This window comes from Euleptes europaea, chromosome 18 (genome assembly GCF_029931775.1).
Source record: "Euleptes europaea isolate rEulEur1 chromosome 18, rEulEur1.hap1, whole genome shotgun sequence".
Lineage (NCBI taxonomy): Eukaryota > Metazoa > Chordata > Lepidosauria > Squamata > Sphaerodactylidae > Euleptes > Euleptes europaea.
This window is the reverse complement of record NC_079329.1, coordinates 8468684-8493580: the sequence shown is the minus strand read 5'-3', so window position 1 is coordinate 8493580 and position 24897 is coordinate 8468684. Positions and strand designations below refer to the sequence as shown.

Below are 24897 nucleotides of genomic sequence, written 5' to 3'. Positions count from 1 at the left end.
CCTCCTTCCATCTGGTTCCAGACTCATCTCCACTAACCCAATTTCAAACTGGGTGCCTCCCGTAAAAGTCTTTTTTTATCCGGCTTGATTCTTTATCCGGCTTGATCATCGAATACAAAGGAATCATCTGCATTCAACGATCCACAGCCCAAGACTCAGAAGTGGTTACCTCTCAGCCTTCTTCCCTCATTCCCAGTCTCTACTAACAAGCTTGTTTGTGAGTCTTCCTTACAACGGGAGGAATTCTCAGCCCCTCAGGGCGAAAGACATGACCTAGAACGACGAGGAACTGAAGAACGGCAAGGTGCACCCATTGCTGACTTGTATCGCTTCACATTGCAAGTGGAGGGGGCTTGAATGCTCGCTCACATAAAACGCTCACAAAACCAACCAAGGAAAAGGATCCAGGCTAACCTTTGGCCCCATACATCGGTAACGCGACGTATTGGTAGTACTTTATTAAGAGAACGATGAAGGAAGTGGCCCTGATCTTTTGGCAGGGAAGGCAGAATAAATAAATACTACATAGATGTAGGATTGAGGATTCAAACGTTCAATCCCTCATGGGAAATGTTACAGGCCAGCAACAGACATATCACAGAGATCTCCTGCTCCAAGTCCTTTCCACCCATCAACAGGCAGGGTGGAAACAAACTGTAGTTCCCTCCAGAGGTGGGAGGCTAAATAGCTCAGATGCACCACAATATGGGGAGAGAAAAAAAAATAAACACACATACACAGGACATCTGAAAGGAAGAGATACCACATCAAAAAGTTTATCAACTCGGCAGTGCGGCCTGGAACCTGATCAATTTCAGCGCTCTAGATGCCATTGCTAGGCCAAGCTGGGAGTTTTTCAACTAGACTGATGAGCTCCATGTAGTCCGCCCCGCCAGTCGAGCCAGGAGTGTCGGCCAGCACGTGCTAGCGGGATGCAGACGCCCCACAAGAAGCTGAGGTCCGTTCTGCACAGAACTCCATCAACTCTGCTCTTCGTCCGCAAGGTCTACCTCTTCATCCAAAGCCGGCTCGCCATCGAGGTGCAAAACCGGCAAACGGTCTCCACAGTTACTCGCCCTTGCGCATCGGTAAAGGTCCCTGTAGGGAGAAGTTAGGGGTGAAGATTCTCATCCTGCGTGCTTGAAGCAGCTATCGCTCATTACGCCTTTGAAAATCAGACGCACGAGCCAGCGGCCCAAAGGGGATAAAGAAACCCAGTACCTGCCATGTTTTCCAGTGGTAATGCATGCATGCTGTAGGGTGCCGTCAGGGCAGCAGAGGTGGACGTGGACATGGTGGGACCGGCAGAGGACAGGCTGGGTAATGCGAGGCCAGGGTTCATTTGCTTCCCCTGACCCTCTCTGCAGGATCAGGAAGGAGAATCTCTCCTCCTTCTGCTGCGGGTTCTGGAAGAACATACAAGAGGGGAGGGGAAAGGACCTTAGCCATACTTCTCTATGAAGAAGAAGAAGAGTTGGCTTTTATATGCCAACTTTCTCTACCACCTAAGGGAGACTCAAACAGGCTTACAATCACCTTACCTTCCCCTCCCCACAAAAGGCACCCTGTGAGGTAGGTGGGGCTGAAGAGCTCTTAATAGAACTGTGACTAGCCCAAGTTCACCCAGCTGGCTTAGTGTGTAGGATTGGGGAAACCAACCTGGTTCACCAAATTAGACTCCGCTGCTCTTGTGGATGAGAGAGGAATCAAACCCGGTTCCCCATTGCTCCAAACCACCGCTCTTAACCACTACACCACGCTGGCCCTATTCCACCCTGACTTACTAATCCACTTCCTGATCTCAACAGAAAGGTGTGCTCACCTAGCCCATAACCCTCATAATTTGCCTTGCTTCTACACACAGCCCAAATTAGTGCACAGAATGCGAAACACAATTCAGCAGGCCAGCCTATCCCCACCTCTGCATGCCTCCAGGATAGCAGAGGTGGTGCTAGAAGAGCAGGGCTTTTTTCCTTGTGTGTGAAGAATGCAGGGCAAAGAACACACATTAATGGTCTTTACCGAACGCTGCGCCCCACAGTAAAAGCGAGAACGGTTTTTTATAAGGCATCGAACTCATCCTGAGTAAAACACCTGTGTCCACAGAGCAAGCTGTGGGAATGAGAACTGCTCAAGAAGACCCAAGTCAGTTTCCATCCACAGCTGGGAACGCAGCCAAGATCGCAGACATGAATGAACAGGATAAAAGGCAATTACACACTTATTTTGTTACAAGTGATTGCCCCTGCAAACTGGGCTCAAGTTGGAGGCAAACCCTACCAGACGTGAACAGCCCCTGAGTATTTCCTGGAGCCCTCGCAGAAGGAAAGACTGAAAACTAGCACTCGATTATATTCAAAGATATCCCCCACTTCTGTCCAAGCAACCTCCCTATATATTAAACTAATATAACAAGTCAGATCATAAGTCCATCCAGTGCCTATTTCTCTCCATGAGGGTAACCATGTTGGGGAAGAGGAAGAGGAGGGGGAAGAGGAGGGAGAGTCGGTTTTTATATGCCGACATTCTCTACCTTTTATGGAGAATCAAACTGGCTTACAATCACCTTCCCTTCCCCTGCCCATCCCACAACAGACACCCTGTGAGGTAGTTGAGGCTGAGAGAGCTCTAAGAGAGCTGTGACTAGCCCAAGGTCACCCAACTGGTTTCATGTGTAGGAGAGGGGAAACCAACCCGGTTCACCAGATTAGCCTCCGCCGCTCATGTGGAGGAGTGGGGAAATCAAACCCGGTTCTCCAGATCAGAGTTCACCACTCCAAACCACTGCTCTTAACCACTATACCACACTGGCTCTGAAGAGCTAGATTTGAGCCCACTAACTAGAAATAGCAGCAGGAAAAGACGAAGGCCCAACAAGAGACGGATTGACCCAATAAACTAAGGAAGCCATGGCCCTCAGTTTGCAAGACCTGAGCAAGGCTGTTAGATAGGACATTCTGGAGGACATTGATTCATAGGGTCGCCATGAGTCGGAAGTGACTTGACGGCACTTAAAACGGCAGTGTGACAGCACAGACAGAATTAGCTCACTCCAGGCCACCAGGAAACTATCTTAGTTATCTGCTCTGTGCCACTGCAGTACACAGGCTCTCGAATATAATCCTAACAGTCGGCGGCAAGATCAAAGAACAATCATTGCAGGCCAAAGGAGGGCACTTACCCATTTGAAAGGAAAGGGGTGATAGGCCTGGATGAAGTTACACGGCAGAGGACAGTCGCCCGATAAGCGGGGACAAGGCAAATGGTGCGGACACTGAAAGAGAAGGGGAGGGGGGGATTCGCGTTTAATCACGGTGAATCTTTCTGAGTTCCCGGGCACTGGGGTTCACAAGTTGACAGGTTTGAACCCACCCACGTCCCCACCAGTCTAAGTGGACACACGTCTTCCAACCATGACCCTCCCACACTCTAGTTGAGTCTCCCAGCTTGGCACCACCTCCCCTTTCTCCGAAGTAGGTTTTTTTAATTAGTTTTATTTTTTTCCATACAGAAGGAAAAGAGGGAAATGAGGGTTTCAGCAGTACAACTAAATAGGACAAAAAATGAGAAACAAATCAAACAGATTACCGTATTTCCCCGAGTATAAGACAATCCTTTTTTCTAAAAATATTTAGAAAAGAATTGGGGGTCATCTTATACACGGAAGGTCGCTCTCTTCCCCGTTTGTCACCTGACGGGCGGGGAAGACAGCAAGCCCGGTCGCCCTAGCAGGCTGGTGACCAGCCTTCCCAGGGTCCCCGCTCTCTTCCCTGCCCTTCAGCTGATGGGCGGAGAAAAGAGCGGACCGGGAAGAGCCCGGTTGCCCTGGCCGGCTGGCAACCGGCCTTCCCAGGGTCCGGCGCTCTCTTCCCTGCCCGTATTTTTCCATACACCCCCATGTATAAGACGACCCCTGATTTCTTAATTTGGGGTTAAAAAATGTAGGTGTCGTCTTATATATGGGGGCGTCTTATACACGGAAAAATATGGTACATTGCCATGCTTATTCAACGCAGTTATACAATCAAAATGGCTTCTCAGCTTGAAAAAGAAAACTTTAGCACTACTAAACCTAAACACAATCAAAATAATTTTCCAAATATGAGCATCTCTGAGGCGGTTTTAACACTTACCGGGGCAAAAATGTGAGGTTCTCGGGGGTCACGAATTACTTTATCCATGCCCTGGATGAGAAGCAAAGGAAAGGTAAAGAGTCATGAGGACAGCTCTCCCGATCGCTTCCTCCAAAGATCTCAGGTGGGTCTTCTGTCTCCTCCATTTCATCACCCTCTCCTCCCTTTTATCCTCCTGACCGCCCTGTGAGGTGGGCTCGGCCGAGAGACCTGAAGCCCACCCAGCGCGCCTCGCAGATGAGTGGGGATTCGTAACAGGCTCTGCCCAGTCCGAGTCCAACAGCGTAACCACAACATCGCACCAATGTCACTCCCACTCTTTCTGTCCCTGGCATACCCTATGCCAAAACTTCCGGACAGAGTAACCTCACATGAACGCACGAAGCTGCCTTCCACTGAATCAGACCCTTGGTCCGTCAAAGTCAGTATTGCCTACTCAGACTGGCAGCGGCTCTCCAGGGTCTCAGGCTGGGGTCTTTCACATCACTGACTTGCCTGGTCCCTTTAACTCAGGGATGGGGAACCTCAGGCCCGGGCCCTCGGAAGTTCTGGGGCCCGGCCGCAGAGGCCTGTCAGCTGTTGAGCAGCGAGAGGGAGCGGGGGAAAGAGGCTGGCGGCTCCCGGCAGCAGAGCATGCATGCGGGAGCCGATCGGGCTTCGGGAAGGGGCCTTTTGTGGACTCGGGGGGGGGGGGGGACGGCATGGAGACTGGGGCCCAGTCGCGTGGGGCTCCGTGCGCTGCCGGGTGTGTGTGTGTGGGGGGGGGAGGAGGGGAGGCTGGGGCCCAGTTGCGCGGGGCCGGCATGCGGGTGTGTGTGTGTGGGAGGGAAAGGCTTTTCTCTCTTTTCTTCCTCTTTTTCTGTCACTCTCCTTTCTCTCCCTCTTTCTCCCTCTTTTTCTGTCTCTTTCTTTGTCTCCCTCCGTCCTTTTCTTTCTTTTCCCCCCTCTCTCCATTTCTCTCTCTTTCTCCCTCCCTCCCTTTTCCTCTTTCTCTGTTTTCCTTCCTCCCTTGCCAATTGACTGTGGGCTGCGCCCCCCTGGGGCCTCATTTGCTCGGGCCCACCGCTGGCTGCCCTCCCACCTGGGAGGGGGGGAGGAAGGTGCCCTGCAGGCCTTCTCTGTGTGGCCTCCCCTGGGGTTGCCAACCTCCAGGTAGTGGCTGGAGACCTGGCAACCCTAGCCTCTCCCCCCCACACCGAGAGATCTACACCTGGTATGGCCCCTGGAGGATGTTATAAATGTGCAAATGGCCCTTGGCAGGAAAAAGGTTCCCCACCCCTGCTTTAACTGGAGATGCTGGAGATTGAACCTGGGACCTTCTGCATGCCAAGCAGATGCTCTACAACTGAGCCACAGCCCCTCCCCTAAAATTTTTACAGTGAGAGTAGTTGAACACACGAACACATGAAGCTGCCTTATACTGAATCAGACCTTTGGTCCATCAAAGTCAGTATTGTCTACTCAGACAGGCAAAGGCTCTCCAGAGTCTCAGGCAGAGGTCTTTCCCATCACCTTCTCGCCTCGTCCCTTTAACTGGAGATGCCGGGGATTGAACCTGGGAACCTTCTGCATGCCAAGCAGAGGCTCTACCTCTGAGCCATTGCCCCTCCCCAGGATAAATGTTACAACAGCTGTTTGGGTCAGGGCAAACAAGGTGAAGCCGGCAAAACACCAGTGCCAGGAGCTTTCCCCCTTCTTTCAGGGCAAATTAATGGCTCTGCGGAAAAGAAAGATTCCCCACCCCCAAACAACAAAAACCTGGCATGGTGCACCATACATCTCCTGCAAAACGTGACAACCAGTGTGGTGCGGCAGTTAGCACCCTGGACTATGAGACCCAGCTTTGAATCTCTATTCTGGCACGGGCACTTGCTAGGTGATCATGGGCCTGTCAAATGCTCTCAGTCTCACCTACCACACTGGGTTGTTGTAAAGATAAAACGAGGGTGGGGAGAGAACCTTCTAAGTCACTGTGGGTCCCCACCAGAGAGAAAGTGGGACACAAAGCAAAAGAAAACCAACTAATGTTAGGGGTGCGTGGGGGAAAATCCTCCCTGTTCTTAATCAGCGGAGGCGGATCAAGCAATTATTTTTTAAGAACCTGTGTTGAGAAATAATTTTGAGGGATTACAGTTGTTAGCAGAAACCCTACAGCTTAACATCTCTCGGGCAAAAGGCACGGCTTGGGGAACAGTAGCGTAATTCCCCCCCCACACACACACTTTGTGTTTCTTTAACTTGGCCCTTGCCTCCAGTGAACTGTCCTGAAAGTGAATGGCTCCAAGACACCCTGCAGGTCAAGAAATAAAAGGAAAATTGGATGCCTGAAGCAGGATACCGGCAGGTTTAGGCGCCTCACCTGTAATATGACATCTCGAGCCTCCATGAGCATCTGATGGCCTTCCTTGGTTCCATTTTCTATTAGAATCTGAAAGAGAAAAGGATGTGGGGAAGGAAGCGTTGGGCGCCCGGTGAGCAACTCTCACCCAAGATGGCTTCTGCCTTCCCCGAGTACACAGAGACACAATGCTGATCAGCTGGGTGAAGGCACCCAACGAGCGGTGGACCCATCCAACTAAATTTTAGCTGGTGCGAGGCTGGCCCGAAAGGAAGGAATCTCACTGAAGTTCACCATATGCCCAATTTTGAGTTATACTGCCTCTCCCTGCCCCACCTTCCCACTGGATTTCCCCCACCCAGTGAACCCAGAAGTCATCATAGACTTTGGAGGAGAGGGAAGAAAGTACTGCGTGAATATATAAGTAGGGATGAATCGTATGAACGCATGCAGCTGCCTTATATCGAATCAGACCCTTGGTCCATCAAAGGCATGGGAGATTTTGCTGCTCTCTGGAAGCACATTTTCCCCATCCAAATTCTCAAAAATAAGACCACATGCAGAGTTTTGAGAATTTGGATGGGGAAAATGGGCATCTAGAGAGCAGCAAATCCAAGGCCAAACCTTCCAGGCATAAATGGCCACTGTCAGTATTGTCTAAGTCTGGCAGTGGCTCTTAAGGGTCTCAGGCAGGGGTCTTTCACATCACTTACTTGCTTAGTCTATTTAACTGGAGATGCCGGGGATTGAACCTGGGACACATGAACACATGAAGCTGCTTTATACTGGATCAGACCCTTGGTTCATCAAAGTCAATATTGTCTACTCTGACTGGCAGCGGCTCTCCAGAGTCTCAGGCAGAGGTCTTTCACTTTACCTACTTGCCTAGTCCCTTTGACTGGAGATACCGGGGGTTGAACCTGGGACCTTCTGCATGCTAAGCAGAGGCTCTACCACTGAGCCACGGCCCCTCCCCTAAAACAAAAGTGGGAAAGTTTCATGGAAAGCGCTGCCTTTGTGATCCCAGAAGTGGCAGCTGTGTGTTTGTGAGTCTTCACCTTTATTTTGCATGATGCAAAGTCACAGTGAGGGCAGTTAGTATCGCTCACGCTCACAGTTGGTTTCACACACAATCTCACACTGCAAAGCCAATCAGACTTGGGCTTGGATCCTATGAACAAGTTCCACATGCATTGGACACACCCCTTCCGCTGTGAAGCCTGCTTCTTCTTGCACCCGCACTTCTGCTTGCACAAGAGCTGAGCCCTTGTGTAAACCCTCCAAACCCTCACTCTGGCATGTAAAGTGGGGAAGAGGGGCAAACAGCGAGTAACAGAAGGGAATGTCGCTGCTGCCACTGGTGAACGGGAGGAACACTTCACCTTAGAAGGCTTTAAGAGAGGAGGGCATCCATGGCGAGCAGCGAAGGCTGCCACACTGATGAGGCAGCAGAAGGGTATTATGGTCTATAGCAGGGCTTCTTAAACTTTTTCCACTCGCGACCCCTTTTCGCCTGAGAAATTTTTACGCGACCCCAGGTATATAGGTATATAAAATAGGTATAATAAAAATGAATACCAGTCATGATGCATACATATTCTCTCCAGTACCAGAGGAGCATGCCTATTGTATTAGGTACCATGGAACACAGGCAGGATAATGCTGCTGCAGTTGTCTTGTTTGTGGGCTTCCTAAAGGCACCTGGTTGGCCACTGTGTGAACAGACTGCTGGACTTGACGGGCCTTGGTCTGATCCAGCAGGGCTTTTCTTGTGTTCTTATGGAGGATCCATGGCTACTAGTAAAAATGAATACTAGTCATGATGCAGACCTATTCTCTCCAGTCTCAGAGGAGCATGCCTATTATATGAGATGCTTTGGAACACAGGCAGGATAATGCTGCTGCAGTCGCCTTGTTTGTGGCTTCCTAGAGGCACCTGGTTGGCCGCTGTCTGAACAGACTGCTGGACTTGATGGACCTTGGTCTGATCCAGGATGGCCTTATGTTATATTCACCCCTCTCTGCACGCCCCCCACCCCCAAAATCAACAACAACTAAGGAAGCTCTTCTTTGCAATCTGCAAAAAAGGGTGGCAAAGCCTGAGGGGCCATTGTAACTTTGACCTTGGGTGTGTCTACAAGGCAGGGCAGATGGAAACAGAATCCACCTGGGATCGCACACGGAAGAAGAAGTTGAGTCGATCCCGGCTGGAGGCACCACTCACCAAGAAGCTATCGGTCTTTCTCCAGAGGGTTTGCACGGTCTCCACTCTCTGTGAATAGCTCGGCAGTTCGTTGAGGGAGAAAGCCGATACCACGAGGTCAAACTTCACCTGCACCAGAGAACAGGCACGTTATTAGCTGCAGAGCACCGTGATGCCATTATGGAAGACCCTCTTTCCTGCCTGAGACTCCAGGCAGACACTATCAAAGCAGCAGTGAGCCAGACAGATCAACAGTCATACTTGGCAGCTTCCTAGATCTACAATTAGAGCATTCTATAGGACAAAATGCTGGTCCAAATGCGGATAAGATCTCCTCTTCTAGGGGAAAAAAAGTGGTCAGAACAATGGTTTGCTCCTGAAATTTGGCAAGCACGGAAAGCCTGAAACCCTAACGCATAATTACCACTTGGGTTTTGCATAGATCACAGCTGCCCTCTTTTTTTCCAGGCTGTTAACAACTCCCAGGTCAGCTGAACAATCAAGAGCTCCAGAGCGCCAACGGCAATTAGAAAGATCCCAACGGACCCGGGCTGTTCTGACCACGGCTCCTGCGAGAGGAGTGTTGTTTTTACCTTGGGCGACACTGGGAGGTACTGCCGGAAATAGACTCCAGGGAAGCATGGATCCTGGTTCTGGGAGGTCCCTGGGGAGAAAACAGCTGGTTAGTAGAAACTTGAATACAGTGTAGGACCTTGGTGAGGGTGGGTGGGAAAAGCAGCTCAGAAGAAGAGTTGGTTATTACACCCCGCTTTTCTCTACCTTTAAGGAGTCTCACAGAGGCTTACAATCGCCTTCCCTTTCCCTCAACTGGCACCTTGTGAGATAGATGGGGTTGAGAGAGTTCTGAGAGAGCTGTGACTAGCCCAAGGTCACCCAGCAGGCTTCGTATATAAATTCAGTTAGGAGGGAATTAAAAAAAAGTCTGGATAGTGGCCAGTCCTAGTATATGGCTAATGCCCCAGCAAGTCTCCCAGAGACAGGATTGGGTGTAGCTTTTCTTTGGTGGGAGGTGCCCGTTCTCAGAAGTGCTCATGGACTCCTTAGTTGTCATTGGTCAGTTATGCATGGTTGGTTTAGCCTCCTTCATTCCGTTTCAGGCAGGATCAAGTTTTTGAAAATGCACGTTACCTCATTCCTTTTTGGCTCAACTCCATTTCAACCTTAAATGAACTCGGCTTTTCCCATTCCTCTTCTTGCCTGAGTCAAACTCTCTTTCCTAGCTCATATGAGATTCAGAGAGCGAGAATACACTTTCCTCGCATTCAGCTTCCCCACCTCCCTTTCCAAACCCCTCTTCTGTTCGGTTTGCTGATAGCCATACAGGGGAAGCAGCAATGATTGGATTCTCACAGCCAATCAAGAAGTGTGTAGAGGAAGGGATTCAATTGCTTCCTGGGAGCTCTTTCTGGGAGAAAGAAAGGCTTTTTAAAAACAAGGCTTGGATTTCGCCCCCCCCCCCTTCTTTCAAATGGCTCCATTTTTTGTTTTTTGTCCTTAAAATGCTTTTTATGCGGCAGTTGGGTCTGGGGGGAAGGAAATGTTCTCTCATGAGGTGAGCCAATCACAGACCAGCAATTAAAGGGGTGGGACTTGATCTGAACTTGGGAGATTGCTTTTCTGTATTCATGCCTCCGATTTGCACACAGTTTATTCCCTGATCATTCAAGCCAATGCATACAGTTTTCCCCAACCCAGGTTGCTTTGATCCTGGCTGAAACGGGGAATAAAGAAGGGTAAAGTGAGCATGCATAATCGGCCATTGAGAAGTTGGAAAAGGGCACATTTGTCTTTGGGCTACACAACAGCATGGTGTAGTGGTTACGAGCGATGGTATAAGAACATAAGAAAGGCCCTGCTGAATCAGACCAAGGCCCATCAAGTCCAGCAGTCTGTTCACACAGTGGCCAACCAGGTGCCTCTAGGAAGCCACAAACAAGACGAGGGAGACTCAAGGGAGACTCCGGTTTGAGTTTGGAGCGGTGGACTCTGATCTGGAGAACCAAGTTCGATTCCCCACTCCTCCACATGAGCGGTGGAGACTAATCTGATGAACTGGGTTGGTTTCCCCACTCCTCCACATGAAGCCTGCTGGGTGACTTGGGCAAGTGACAGCTCTTATAGCTCTCTTAGCCCCACCTACCTCACAGGGTGTCTGCTGTGGGGAGGGGAAGGGAAGGAGATTGTAAGCTGGTTTGGGTTAGAGAGAGTCGGCATATAAAAACCAACACTTCTTATTAGGGAAACAAAAACATGTTGCGCTGGTGACAGGTGGGCTGCAAACGACACGCGCTGCCCCATCCCACCCCAGAGCCCCTCATTAAAATCCTCACCTTTCATCAGCCTCTCAGCCAAGGCCAGCATGGCAGTGGAGGAGTCGATGTTCATGTATTCCTTTAACGTCTTGCCCCAGATGCTATGTGCTGCCCTACAGTAAAGGGAACAAAGAAGTGAGTTTCTACCCCCCTACGGCCAAATGGCGGAGCTACCAGGATCGAAGGCCTCCTCCGCTGAGGAGTCCAGCAAGTGGCTCTGCTTCCCCCATCCCTGCTTCTCTCTCGGGTACTACAGAGGAAAAAACAGTACTCTTTTCTTCATGAGATGCCTTACCAGCTGACAGCGCCGGTCCCAGAGCCAAAATCCAACAGGGTGGAGGGCTGGAAGTCGGGGACTCGCGTCTGGATCTGACCGGGGCAACAGAAGGGGAAAAAATTGCTCTTTAAATCCGGGCCTGCTTTAAGAACATAAGAAAGGCTATGCTGGATCAGGCCAAGGTCCATAAGGTGCAGCAGTCTGTTCGCACAGCAGCCAACCAGGTGCCTCCAGGAAGCCCACAAACCAGACGATGGCAGCAGCATTCTCCTGCCTGTGTTCCAAGGCACCTCAAACCGCCTTACAACCACCTTCCCTTCCTCTCCCCAAAAGACACCCTGTGAGGTAGGTGGGGCTGAGAAAGCTCTAAGAGAGCTGTGACTAGCCCAAGGTCACCCAGCTGGCTTCGCGTGGAGTGAACCAACCCGGTTCAGTGGATTAGCATCCACCGCTCGTGCGAAGGAGCGGGGAAATCAAACCCGGTTCTCCAGATCAGAGTCCGCAGCTCCAAACCACTTCTCTTAACCACTGAAATAATAGCAAAGGAAGGCAGATCCACCCTTCTACCACTAAAATTACAGTTGCTTAGGTGCACCATGAAGTTGCAACTGACTAATGGTAACCCTAGCAACGGGCTTTTCAAGGCAAGTGAGAAGGAGAGGGGGTTTGCCATTGCCTTCCTCTGCAGAAACTTCCTTGGTGGGTTCCCCATCCAAGTATTGACCCAGCTTGGCTTCTGAGCTTAGGCTTGACCACGCCCCCTTTCCTTAGGGTTGCTTAAAAGGGTTCCTAATCCACAAGCCCGAACTCAACTTAGGCTCTGGTTCTTGTATTTTGGTCACATTATGAGAAGACAAGAGTCGCCAAAAAAACAATAATGCTAGGAAAAGTGGAAGGCAGCAGGAAAAGAGGAAGACCCAACAGGTGACGGATTGACTCAGTCAAGGAAGTCTTCAGTTTTTAAGGCCTGAGCGAGGCCATCAAAGATAGGATATTTTGGAGGTCATTCATTCATGGAACTTCACACACACACACACACGGAGTCCACAGATACCCCCAAAAGCCTGAGGCGAAAACTCACCTCATGGAAGGCTCGGGACACAGCGGCAAACACCCCATCCATCCGGGCTGCCATATATAAAAAACTGAGCTCTTCCGTGTAACTAGAGAAGAACAAGAAGAATTGGTTTTGATATGCCGACTTTCTCTGCCACTTAAGGGGGACTCAAACCAGCTTACAATCACCTTCCCTTCCTCTCCCCACAACAGATACCCTGTGAGGTAGGAGAGGCTGAGAGAGCTATAAGAGAACTGTGACTTGCCCAAGGTCACCCAGCTGGCTTTGTGTGTAGGAGCGGAGAAACAAATCCAGTTCACCAGATTAGCCTCCGCCGCTCATGTGGAGGAGTGGGAAATCAAACCCAGTTCTCCAGATCAGACTCCACTGCTCCAAACCACCACATTTAACCACTACACCACACTTGTAAGACAGGCTAGTGCAGTGGTCGGCAAACTCATTAGTCAACAGAGCCAAATATCAACAGTACAATGATTGAGATTTCTTTTGAGAGCCACCTAAAAGTAGATACTCCACCACTGACCCACAGCCCATCCCAAACGGTGCAGGTGCAGACTCCCCCCCCTCCCGGCTCCCAAGCCCCTCCCCCCAAAAAAGGGCAACCAAGGCTGGCTGCCCAACCCTCGGAGGCCCCCCCTGCCGCCACCCCCAGGAAGGGGGCTCCTCTCCGCCCCCCGCCCCCAGCGCTGGGCATTGGCAGGCGATCGGCCTCCCACTGCCTTCGCCCGGGCGGGGCAGGGGGGCAGCAGCTTCCCCAGGCAGGCGGGCAAACGGACTGCGGCTCCTTCCGACGGCGCGTTCTGCCACAGGGGATGGGGCGCCGCGGCGGGTGGGCGAGCGGGCTGTGGCTTGGCCGGCCTCGGCGTCCGCTCCCGAGGGCGCGGCTGGCCGCAAATGACCGGTCTGCCAAGAGACTTCCTTGGGCGGGGGCCGGCGGAAACAGGCCTGCGGTGGGTGGTGGGGGAGAACCTCCTTGCCTGCCTGCCTGGAAGGGGCAGCCCCTAACCGCGCCGGCCCTGGCGCCTCCAAGCCCAGCGCTGGCGGGAGGGGAGGGCGTGCTGGCCCCAGCCCCCCCGGGCTGGGACGTGAGGCGCACCGAGCTCTTTCACCCCCTCTTGTCCGGCTGGGGCCCTTGCGGCCAGGAGGGTGTGGAGGGGGAAGAGCCCCCTCCCCACTGGGAGTCAGGGCCACCTGGGGCTGCACCCCCGCCCCCTCCAGGAAGGCCTGGCCAGCCTGGGAGGCCTCCCTCCCTCCCTCCCTGGGTTTTGCTGGGCCTCTGGCCTCGGCAGACGGTGGCCGGCCGGCCGCCAGGAGTCGTCAGCGCTTCCTGTGAAGAAGGGCCGGCAGGCCAGCCAGCCAGCCGAGGAAACCTTTCCCGAGGAAAGGCACGGCAGAATGCAGCTGACCTGAGCAAACGGAGGCCAGGACCGACCCGCTCTGGACGGTCAGAGGCCAGTCTCGGAGGTGGGGGTGGCGGCTGCTCCAGGCCCCTCCTGGGAAACGCCACATCTCCTGGCCCCGGCGCAGAAACAGCCTCCGCTGGCCCGAGTGGTGGAGGAGGAGGAGCCCAGTGTCCCCGGCCAGGGGGGGCAGGGGGGGAGAGGAGCCACTGAGCCAACGGACGAGGGTGGGGAGGATGGGAGCTGCACTCAAGGGGCCAAAGAGCCGCATGCGGCTCAGGAGCCGCAGTTTGCTGACCACTGGGCTAGTGCAATCCCCATATTGTACATTTGGGGCAGGGGAGAAACGTGAGAGAGGCTTGCCTCATGCCATATACCGTTCATGGCAGAAGCGAGATCTGAATCAGAGACGTCCCAAGATCGAAGCCCGTTCTCTTAATCTTCTCCAGGAATCAAGCCCATGAGTTTGGGAAGGGTTGCAAAGGACACTTACTTAAGCGCCACCCAGCAATAAGTTGTCTTACGGAGGGCGGTCAGGACTGCCTTCTTCAGTTTTTTCTCTTTGGCCTGGTCCAGTTCACTCAGTGCATCTAAAGGGAGGATACAGAGGAAGAAATCTATACACAACTGTCATCTTACTTTAATACATTAGTGTCAGGGTGAGCTGTGATAAAAAAAGAGACACATACCCCTCCCCTCCAGTGGGAATTCAGAGGGACAGGGTGCTTTACACTGCACTGAAGAATCCCTGAAGCCATGATGACGCTTTATTTCCACAAGAGAAGGGCAGTGAAATATGCCAGAGGGTCAGCGAAGGCAGGTAATGGATGTCAGCTCCAAGATAACCATTTGGCTTACCTGCCAAGGGGGGAGGATGGATGACTGCTGAAAAACATGGTCTGTGATAGGGAGCACGTAGTACGTGACATATAACCTGATTGGGGAAGAGTTTCAGGGAATCTCCCTCGACGGCCAGGGCCCTAAACCTGGATTAGGGGAGGTGCCCGCTAAAGCAGGCAGGAATCCTCTGTTCAAGTGCTTTACCCAGATGCTGGACCATATGGTGGGATCGAGGATCTCCCACAAAGGGAGCGAGAGGGGGTCTGTTGGCTCCACCCAAGGTGTATTGTTTGTTCCACAAATCCAAAAGGCCTCAGCTTACTGGACCCTGGAGAGTGCCCCTAGGAGGTTTCCTTGAAATCTTCACTCGAAACACTACCCCCGCCCCCACCAAGCTCCAAACCCACACTCACCTTTCAGAGGGGCTGACTCCCCTCGCAGTTTCTGCTCCAGAAACTGGGCCCTCCTGCGCAACTCCTCTTCCTCGACGGGGCGTTTGCGGCTCCACAGATAATTGGTGAGGGCCTTGGCCTGCTGCTCCACATTGCGAACGGAGGATTCTGCGAGAAGGAAAGCATGTTGAGAAGGAAGGACTACAACTCAGCTTCCTGAGTTGGCTTAAAGTACTTCCTGCCACAAGTACCTGGTCAATGACCAAGTGAAGGAGGGCAGGTCTCTGCCCCCAAGGAGCTGCCAGTGTAAATTTTGATAGTGCAAAAGACAGAAGAGAAAGCGGGAAAGTCAAGAGGGGATCGATACGTGCACGTGGTGAACTGCCCCTCAACTCTTCCTTTCTCACAACCATACTAAAGGCAGAAAGGGACACAGAATAAGGGTCCTTCTCTCAACCTGGCTGAAAACACACATTACATTAAACTGCCTCATATAGTCTATCAAGGTCAGCACTGCCTACTCTGACTAGCAATGGCTCTCCGGGGTCTCATGAAATAGATCTTTCACATCGCTTACTACCAAATTATTATTTTTAACTGGAGATGGCAGGGATTGAACTTGGGACCTTCTGCAAGCAAAACAAGTGCTCTACCACTCTACCAAGTGCTGCCAACAGGAACGGCTCCCTGCCCTCCTCTAAATGACAGCCCTTCAAATACGTAAACAGAGCAATCACGTCCCCTCTTCTCCAGACAAAACGTTCCCAACTCCATCAGCCTTTCCTCGTAGGGCTTGGTTTCCAGGCCCCTGATCATCCTCGGCGCTCTCCTCTGCACCCGCTCGATATTCCGAATTAAAATATTCCAATAGCTTTCCAGTAAAAAGGTAAAGGTCCCCTGTGCGAGCACTGGGTCATTCCTGACCAATGGGGCGACGTCACATCCCGATGCTTTCTAGGCAGACTTTGTTTACAGGGTGGTTTGCCAGTGCCTTCCCCAGTCATCTTCCCTTTACCCCCAGCAAGCTGGCTACTCATTTTACCGATCTCGGAAGGATGGAAGGCTGAGTCAACCTTGAGCTGGCTACCTGAAACCGACTTCTGTAGGGATCAAACTCAGGTTGTGAGCAGAGCTTGGACTGCAGTACTGCAGCTGACCATTCTGCGCCACGGGGCTCTAGCTTTCCAGTAAAAAGGCATTGGGACTGCAGCTCTCCACACAATGCAGCACTCACAGAACAAGATGCCTCGTCCAAAGCCACTCAGAGTACCAGCCAAAGAGGATACAGAGCAGTAGTTTTGGATGCCACCCAAACTTCAGTTGGGCTCACTTAACAGAAAGGCCCCTGCCCTCAACTCTGGGTTTTATTCACCATCCATCTGAAAGCGAGCAGCCTCTATTAACTCAGGCGGAAGCCTGACAGCTTTGAGGTGGACAATCCCAGGGTGCTTGCGGTGAGGAACTTTGCTCAAGAAATCTGAAGAATTATCCACTTGGGTGACCTTGGGAATGATACTTGACAGGCCCTAAGGAGGAAAGAGACATGAAAGCAGAGGTGTAAGTACAGATTCTGCCCGACTAAGGAGCAAGGATGAGTTTTTAAAAAACCTTCAACTTTTCCTAGCATTATTGTCTTTTCCAGCGACTCTTGTCTTCTCATCTCTTTATGGACGTATATAGAAGTGGAAAAGTGTAAGAGTCCAGTAGCACCTTAAAGACTAACACAATTTCTGGCAGGGTAGGAGCTTTCGTGAACCACAGCTCACTTCTTCAGACACAGCTAGAATGTGAGTCCATCTATCCTTAAGTAGAGAAGAGTGATTTCACACAGTTGTTGACTTAAGGGTAGTGGTTCTCTTACAAAGGGATTTCAAAGTGTGATTAGAAAGAGGGACTGCTGAATTACAACCAACAATTAAGCTCGAGACAATGCATTCTCCTGGATTGAATAGGGACCTGGAATTCCTGTGCCATTACCAATGCTGATTTCCCCAGGCCTACCTACCCCCTCTGCATATCACACCTGATCCAATCACACCTGTTAATGTCATCTACCTGCTATTGACATTTACATGCTATTGCTATTGGGTGTCTGAATTCACTTTTGTCAGTTTAAGGATAGATGGACTCACATTCTAGCTATAGACTCACATTCTAGCTCGAGACAATGCATTCTCCTGGATTGAATAGGGACCCAGGATTCCTGTCCCATTACCAATGCTGATTTCCCCAGGCCTACCTACCCCCTCTGCATATCACCCCTGATCCAATCACACCTGCTAGCGTCATTTACCTGCTATTGCCTTTGGGTGTGTGAATTCACTCTTCTCTACTTAAGAATAGATGGACTCACATTCTAGCACGAGACAATGCATTCTCCTCGATTGAATAGGGACCCGGGATTCCTGTCCCATTACCAATGCTGATTTCCCCAGGCCTACCTACCCCCTCTGCATATCACCCCTGATCCAATCACGCCAGCTAGTGTAATTTACCTGCTAATGACATTTACATGCTATTGCCATTGGGTGTCTGAATTCACTCTTCTCTACTTAAGGATAGATGGACTCACATTCTAGCTATAGACTCACATTCTAGCTCGAGACAATGCATTCTCCTGGATTGAATAGGGACCTGGGATTCCTGTCCCATTACCAATGCTGATTTCCCCAGGCCTATCTACCCCCTCTGCAATTCACACCTGATCCAATCACGCCTGCTAACGTCATTTACCTGCTATTGACATTTACATGCTATTGCCTTTGGGTGTGTGAATTCACTCTTCTCTACTTAAGGATAGATGGACCCACATTCTAGCTGTATCTGAAGAAGTGAGCTGTGGTTCACCAAAGCTCACCCCGCCAGAGATTTTGTAGTTTTTAAGGTACCACTGGACTCCTGTTCTTTTCTACTCCTATTGACAGACGAACACTGGCTACCCATTGTGGATCCATCTCCACATAAAAGTGCAGTACTTAAATACTACTAATAATTGACACTTAGAGCAGTTTTCGCATATCAGCTTCTCTATTCAAGGCCCGCCCCCCTTCCCCGAGCTTGCCCCTTAACTACTTTAAGGGACGCGCAGTAAACCGAGGTAGTTACCACGGTTTACTTTACACGGGGTAAGCCCGAAAAGGACACTGGGATACGCAAATCCACTCCATAACTGATAAATCGCACTACGGAGGAGGGAAAGCAAAGCTTACCCTCAACGAAACGTCAGGAACGGCGGCTCTCCACACTCTCCGTAAACACCTCACGGCCGCCATTTTCCGAAAGGGACTTACTGAGCGTGCGCAGAAACGTGAGCTCACGTGACCTCCCGCTCAGCGCCTCGCGCCCGCCATCTTGGGGAGGGATGTCACTCCGCCTGCCCTAGGCGGAGACTCTCGCTTGCCTTCGCTGTGAGCCAATCGCCGGGAAAGGCCGCGGCGCCCTTCGCGTTGCCGACCAATCGTGAGCAGGCATGCAAAACAAGGTGGGGACGGGAAGGTGGTGGGGGGGAAGAAGGGAACCCAACGGCCTCATTACAGCGGCCTGCGGAGGGAATAAAGAGCAAGAGGTCGGGAAAGAGGCAAGAACGGTTGGTATACATCCGCCGTTGTGAGAAACTAGAGCCGCGACGAAAGGGTTTCCGATCGGCAAGCGCCGATTGGTTTGCGAGTTACGAGAGTTGGAGACTTATTTGAATAATGCTTACTGATTGGCTCGTTTTTACCCACTGACGGTTTAGAGCGCTTTTTTTAAAACGACGTCCTCCTCCTGCTTGCAAGCGTGTTCCTTTGGTTTATGGGAGGGGCAAAAGAAAGCTCCGCCCACTTGTAAACACGTGTGTCCTTTATTCCGCATTGGGTTCGCGCGGGTGCGCTTTCACACATGCTGGATCATGCACTTTCGTTCCACTTTGAATGCACTTTAACGATCGTTTGCAAGTGGGTTTTGCCATTTCACGCAGTAAAATCCAGCTACCGACCGCAGTGCTGTTTTACATTTCGATTCTCGCCATCCAGTATGCATCAGACATACGGGCTGAATAAAGACCTGGGCTTTACCTGGGCTGAATAAAGACCTTGCATTCATGGCTCATGACCAATGCTGATTTCTCCACACCCATCTCTCCCCTGGACATCACAGACTCTTCTGCATATCACACCTAATCCCATCAGGCCCGCTATTCACATTTACATACTTTTAACATTTACATACTAATGCTTGAATGAATTCACTCTCCTCTACTTAACGACAGATGGATTCACCTTCTATCTGTATCTGAAGAAGTGAGCTGTGGCTCATGAAAGCTCACACCCTGCCCGAAAATATTTTTGTTAGTCTTTAAAGTGCAACTGGACTCTTGCTTTTTTTTACTACATCAGACATAACTTACCTTACGGCCAATTCATTAGAATCAAACGCAGTAGTTCCACCATCCAAGACTACTCTAAAGGAGCTAGTGAACTATCTGGAGTCCTGTTGAAAAGAGGCTATCCCCCTGCGATTATTAGAAAAGCAAGGGAACGAGCGTATGAGCCTAACAGACAAGATCTTCTTTACAACCACAGTGTGGGCAATAGAGATAACAACACACTGACCTTTGCTTTTCAGTATGCGCGTCTCTCTTATCACATAACTAGGATCATAAAGCGCCACTGGCACTTATTGGCAGGCATTACAGGATGGGAGAATCCACCTAGAATAGGCTATCGTAGAACTACATCTATTCGTGATACGCTAGTCCATTCCGACATTTCTAAAGCTCACGTTCCACCTATTGCAAAAGGGCATTTTAGATGTCAAAAATGTTTACCTTGCAACCTCAGCCTTGAAGTTAAAGAATTCAAAAGAACTGACCCTGACTTTGTTTTCCGGTTGAATGATTTTTCTAACTGTGACACAAAATATTGTGTTTATTGTTTACTTTGTCCGTGTGGTTTGATTTATGTCGGGTCCAGTATACGCCCCATAAAAGTGAGAATTTTAGAACACAGGTCCAGGATACGTGCAAAAAATCTGGCGCCAGTTGTGGATCACTTTATAAAATTCCATCATAACGAAAATGATTTGCGTTTCTTTGTAGTTTGGAGGCTAAGAAGCAAACGCTTTGATAGAATAGATAAGGGAAGGATACTCAGACAGAAAGAGGCTTACTTTATTCACCTATTTGATTCTTTAGCTCCACGGGGCTTGAATTTAGATAATGACCTCTCATGTTTCATTTGAACTGGGAACCGGCCCCTTTAAACAGATGACATCATCTATCACACCGCAGCGGAAGCTACAGCTGCAATACTTTGTATCCCTGGAGCAACTTGTTACAGCCATGGTAAGAAGCTGTGCATTTAATCCGCTTTTAAATCTCTTGAGACTATTGTACTACTGATTTTTATAAAAATTGAATGCGGCAACACCATGTATCCACATGAGGAACTTGTCATTTTTTATTGAAGTGAATGCATGCACTTATGGTGAAATGTAATTTTTTTATTGATATGATGTATACTAAAAATTGATGGTTGTATAGATAGTTTAGAACATTGTGTATTGTGTATTTGTGTGTAGATGTGGGACTGAAGAAGACTCCGAAACTATCGTATCTCAGCATTCCACCTTGTTCTTCAGTAAGATGAACATCCATCGGACAGCTACCTGTATTTAGGACACAAAATTGAACCTATATTGTTGTATATGCTGACAGCAATTTATGTACATAGCACTTCTCTGAAGTGATCATTCACCCTTGTATATAACACTTTGCTGTTTTTGTTTGTTTGATCTTTCCAATGCAAACTGTTTTTGCATTTATTTGTAGCATATTCTTGTACTATTTTCCTAACCTATGGTAACAGTACAGAGGTGTTTTTTTTTTTTTGGTTACTAACCTCCAGATAGTAGCTGGAGATCTCCTGCTATTACAACTGATCTCCAGCCAATATGGATCAGTTCACCTGGAGAAAATGGCCATTTTGGCAATTGGATTCTATGACATTGAAGTCCCTCCCCAAACCCCGCCCTCCTCAGGTTTTTCCCAGTCCACAGCTGGCAACCCTACAAAGCACCCATTATTGTCTCCCTCCCCTAGCAAATTCTCAGGGAAGTTTCAAGAAATGATATTTAAACACGTTACATAAGAACATAAGAAAGGCCATGCTGGATCAGACCCAGGTCCATCAAGTCCAGCAGTCTGTTCACACAGGTGCCTCCAGGAAGCACACAAGACGACTGCAGCAGCAGCAGCCATTCTCCTGCCTGTGTTCCACAGCACCTCATATAATAGGTATGCTCCTCTGATACTGGAGAGAATAGGTATGCATCATGACTAGTATCCATTTTGACTAGGAGCCACGGATAACCCCAATCTCAATAAAAGCATAAGGAAAGCCCTGTAGGATCAGACCCAGGCCCATCAAGTCCAGCAGCCTGTTCACACAGTGGACAACCAGGTGCCTCCAGGAAGTCCACAAACAAGATGACTGCAGCAGCATTATCCTGCCTGCGTTCCAATGCACCTCATATAATAGGCATATTCCTCTGATCCTGGAGAGAATAAGTATGCATCATGACTAGTAGCCACGGATAGCCCTCTCTTCCATAAACATGTCCACTCCCCTCTTAAATCCTTCCAAGTTGGCAGTCATCACCATATCCTGGGGCAGGGAGTTGTACAATTTAACTATGCGTTGCATGAAGGAATACTTCCTTTTATCAGTTTTGAATCTCTCGCCCTCCAGCTTCAGCAGATGACCCCGCGTTATAGCATTATGAGGGAGGGAGAAACTTTCTCCCTGTCCACTCTCTCCATACCATGCATAATTTTATAGATCTCTATGTTGTCCCTCTTAACCACCTTCTTTCCACATTAAACGAAACCCGGTCTAATTTGAAGCAGCGCTAATATGAGGGGGCTTTTCAAGGCGTCAATGTAGGTAACTTCAGACGGCAAGAGCTTTCCCAGCAATACATCGGATCTGATCTCCAGACCACAGAGATCAGTTCCTCTAGAGAAAAATGAATGACTTGGTGGATGGACTCATTGGAATTATACCCTGCTGAGGTTTTTTTTTTTATATATATAGTGGTTTATCAATGGGCATGTGTAAGGTTGCCAGGCGGGAGGTTTTGGGGGCAAAGCCTGAGGAGGGTGGGGTTTGGGGAGGGACTCCAATGCCATAGAGTCCAATTGCCAAAGCAGCCATTTTCTCCAGGGAAGATCTCCAGGCCCCGCGTAGAGGTTGGCAACATAGGAGCTGAAGGGTTTAGCTCAGATATATTGGGGTGGGGACCAAACTGAATGGGTTCAAACCAATGAGTTGAAATTACATCAAAGGAGTTTTTGGCTAAACATTAGGAAGAATTTCCTGACAGATCAGTTTCTCAGTGGAATAGGCTTTCTCGGGAGGTGGTGGGCTCTGCTTCTTTGGAGGCTTTTAAGAGGCAAGGAAGCCATCTGATAGCTTTGCTGATTCTGTGAACGTAGGCAGATCATGAGAGGGAGGGCAGGAAGGGACGAGTCAGTGCTGCTTGGCCCTCATGGCCCTTTCTTACATGCCCAGGGTCATGCCAAGCACCATTTTGGGATCAGGAAGGAATTTTCCTCCAGGCTATACTGGCCAGGGATCCTGGAGGTGTTTTGCCTTCCAGTGGGCATAGAGCGGGGCGGGGGGAGTAGTTGTGAGTTTCTCATGTTGGGAAGGCGGTTGGACTAGGTGACCCTGGAGGTCCCCTCCAACTCTGCATTTCTGTGAAGCCACACCAGCAAATTGGGAATACAGGGAGTGACATACCCCACCTACAACATTCATACGATGTAACAGAGAAACACTCTTCTGAATAGCTGTTCTGCCGGACGGGGCCTTTATTTCAGTGGCAGGGTTGCATCCATGCTGAAGAAGCCAGCGCCCTCCGAGCATTAACCCGGAGAGGCCGCGCAGAGTTCAGCTGCCCAGGGTGAGGACTTCATCTAGAAGCACGGGCAAGTTATTTTCGTCGCAGCTAAGGAACAGGCGCATGTTGCTGTAGGTGGCGTAGTAGATGCATCTCCGGGTCCTGGTGACCACCCCCAGCCTGCAGATAGTGACAGGGTAGGATTGCCTGCTCTGACGGTTTCCGGTGCCGTGGTAGGGGACCCCTCCGTCCCCGCATACGTCCTGGAGTTGTGTCTCGGAGGCGTGGATGAAAATGTTCATGGGCACGCACGATTGGATCAGTTTCCTGTAATTCATCAGGATGTCACAGTATCCGGAGTTCTCGATTTTAGTCGTGGGGTTGTCGTGATGCTTGTTTAAGAACATCTGGTACTGCTCGTTAGAGGCAGCGGCTCCCAACAGCAGGTAGGTCACTGCTACTAAGTAAAGGGGTATCCTCTTCCAAGTCTCCATTGCCACCTGCAATTCAAGGAAGAAGAAGAGTTGGTTTTTATATGCCGACTTTCTCTACAACTTAAGGAAGGGGAGGTGCTGTGGCTCAGTGGTAGAGCTTCTGCTTGGCATGCAGAAGGGCCCAGGTTCAATCCCTGGCATCTCCGGTTAAAGGGATTAGGCAAGTAGGTGATGTGAAAGACCTCTGCCTGAGACCCTGGAGAGCCGCTGCCGGTCTGAGTAGACAATACTGACTTTGATGGACCGAGGGTCTGATTCAGTGTAAGGCAGCTTCATGTGTTCATGTGTGTGACCCTGGTGGTCCCTTCCAATTCTACGATTCATAGAATCATAGCAGGGAGACCACCAAGGAAGGCTCTGCAGAGGAAGGCAACGGCAAATCACCTCTGTTTCTCACTTGCCTTGAAAGCAGGTTTGCCAACCTCCAGGTTGTGGCTTGAGATTTCCCGCTATTACAACTGATCTCCAGGCAATAATAATCAGTTCCCTGGAGAAAATGGCCGCTTTGGCATTGAGGTCCCTCCCCTCTCCAGACCCACCTTCCTCCGGCTCCACCCCCAAAATCTCCAGTTATTTCCCAACCTGGAGCTGGCAACCCTACTTGAAAGCCCCTCGCAGGTGTCGCCAGAGGTCAGTGGCAACTGGACAGTGCATAAATACACACATATTGATCGCTGGAAAATATGGACTACTGGACTTTCGGTAGATCTCTATATTATTCAAGGCTGATGGGTGAAACAAATAATCAGAGCGTCAACCATCACTATCGCAGTAAAATGGTCCAGATTCCAATCTGAGCCTAATAAGAGAAGATTAGCATCACCCTCTGATTTACCTGAATCTGTTGCTGGGTGCAGATGTCCGAGTACAGTTGCAAATTTGGTCCAGGAAGCTTACGTGCATCAGGTTTCCTCCCAGTATATATACAGAGGGAGCACATACAGGGCAAGGCAGTACCCAAGCCAAACTGAATAAGGTGCGGACATCACAGGAACAAAAAGTCCCAACCGTACCAGGAACAGAACGCTCTTCCACCTGGGGTTGCGATATGTTTTTCCTGGCAGAGCTCTCAACTGCTGTGGGACAGGTAGCACATTCCCCATGAGACTTTTTGTTCTTTCTGCCCACTGTCTAAGAAGCTAGCCAAGATAGCAGTCATCCACACATTGCAGAGTAGACAGGTTGTGTGTGTGTGTTAGGTGCCATCAAGTCGCTTCCGACTCCTGGCGACCCTGAACACATGAACACATGAAGCTGCCTTATATTTATGCCAATAAAGGTTTTGATATTGAAAAAAAGCTGCCTTATACTGAATCAGACCCTGGGTCTGTCAAAGTCAGTATTGTCTACGCAGACCGGCAGTGGCTCTCCAGGGTCTCAGGCAGAGGTCTTTCACATCACCTACTTGCCTAGTGTGAGGGTCTCTGTCTTTGTGTCTCTGCTTTCCATCACCTGCGGTGTTATCAGTGAACTCGTAAAAGCAGTTCACACCTTCTGGTCTCAGGCGCCAGGCCTGATGGCCCATGTA

General features: G+C 50.1%; 2 protein-coding genes across 2 annotated transcripts; both read right to left on the bottom strand.

Moving 5' to 3' along the window:
• Positions 1-980: 980 nt before the first annotated feature.
• Positions 981-18266, bottom strand: METTL17 (methyltransferase like 17). The gene is made up of 14 exons (XM_056864195.1): positions 18204-18266; positions 16367-16520; positions 15016-15162; positions 14256-14352; positions 12366-12447; positions 11303-11376; positions 11026-11120; positions 9268-9338; positions 8696-8803; positions 6493-6561; positions 4134-4184; positions 3182-3274; positions 1222-1406; positions 981-1098 (listed from the first exon to the last, which is right to left on the bottom strand). Exons 1-14 carry the CDS (start codon positions 18264-18266, stop codon positions 981-983), a joined length of 1407 nt encoding a protein of 468 aa, XP_056720173.1.
• A 4659-nt stretch (positions 18267-22925) lies between these two features.
• On the bottom strand, positions 22926-23369 carry LOC130490367 (angiogenin-like). The gene has a single exon (XM_056864194.1). The coding sequence runs from the start codon at positions 23367-23369 to the stop codon at positions 22926-22928; it is 444 nt and encodes a 147-aa protein (XP_056720172.1).
• Between the last annotated feature and the right edge of the window lie 1528 nt (positions 23370-24897).

What these genes read in the sequence shown, in the direction of transcription:
- LOC130490367 (XM_056864194.1), bottom strand. Translation starts at nt 23,369, where the DNA reads ATGGAGACTTGGAAGAGGATACCCCTTTACTTAGTAGCAGTGACCTAC.
- METTL17 (XM_056864195.1), bottom strand. Translation starts at nt 18,266, where the DNA reads ATGGCGGCCGTGAGGTGTTTACGGAGAGTGTGGAGAGCCGCCGTTCCT. An exon ending in TTCCTGACGTTTCGTTGAGG is followed by an intron (nt 16,521 to 18,203) that starts GTAAGCTTTGCT and finishes TTTCCTCCTTAG; the next exon opens with GGCCTGTCAAGTATCATTCC. An exon ending in ACCACTGGAAAACATGGCAG is followed by an intron (nt 1,099 to 1,221) that starts GTACTGGGTTTC and finishes TTCTCCCTACAG; the next exon opens with GGACCTTTACCGATGCGCAA.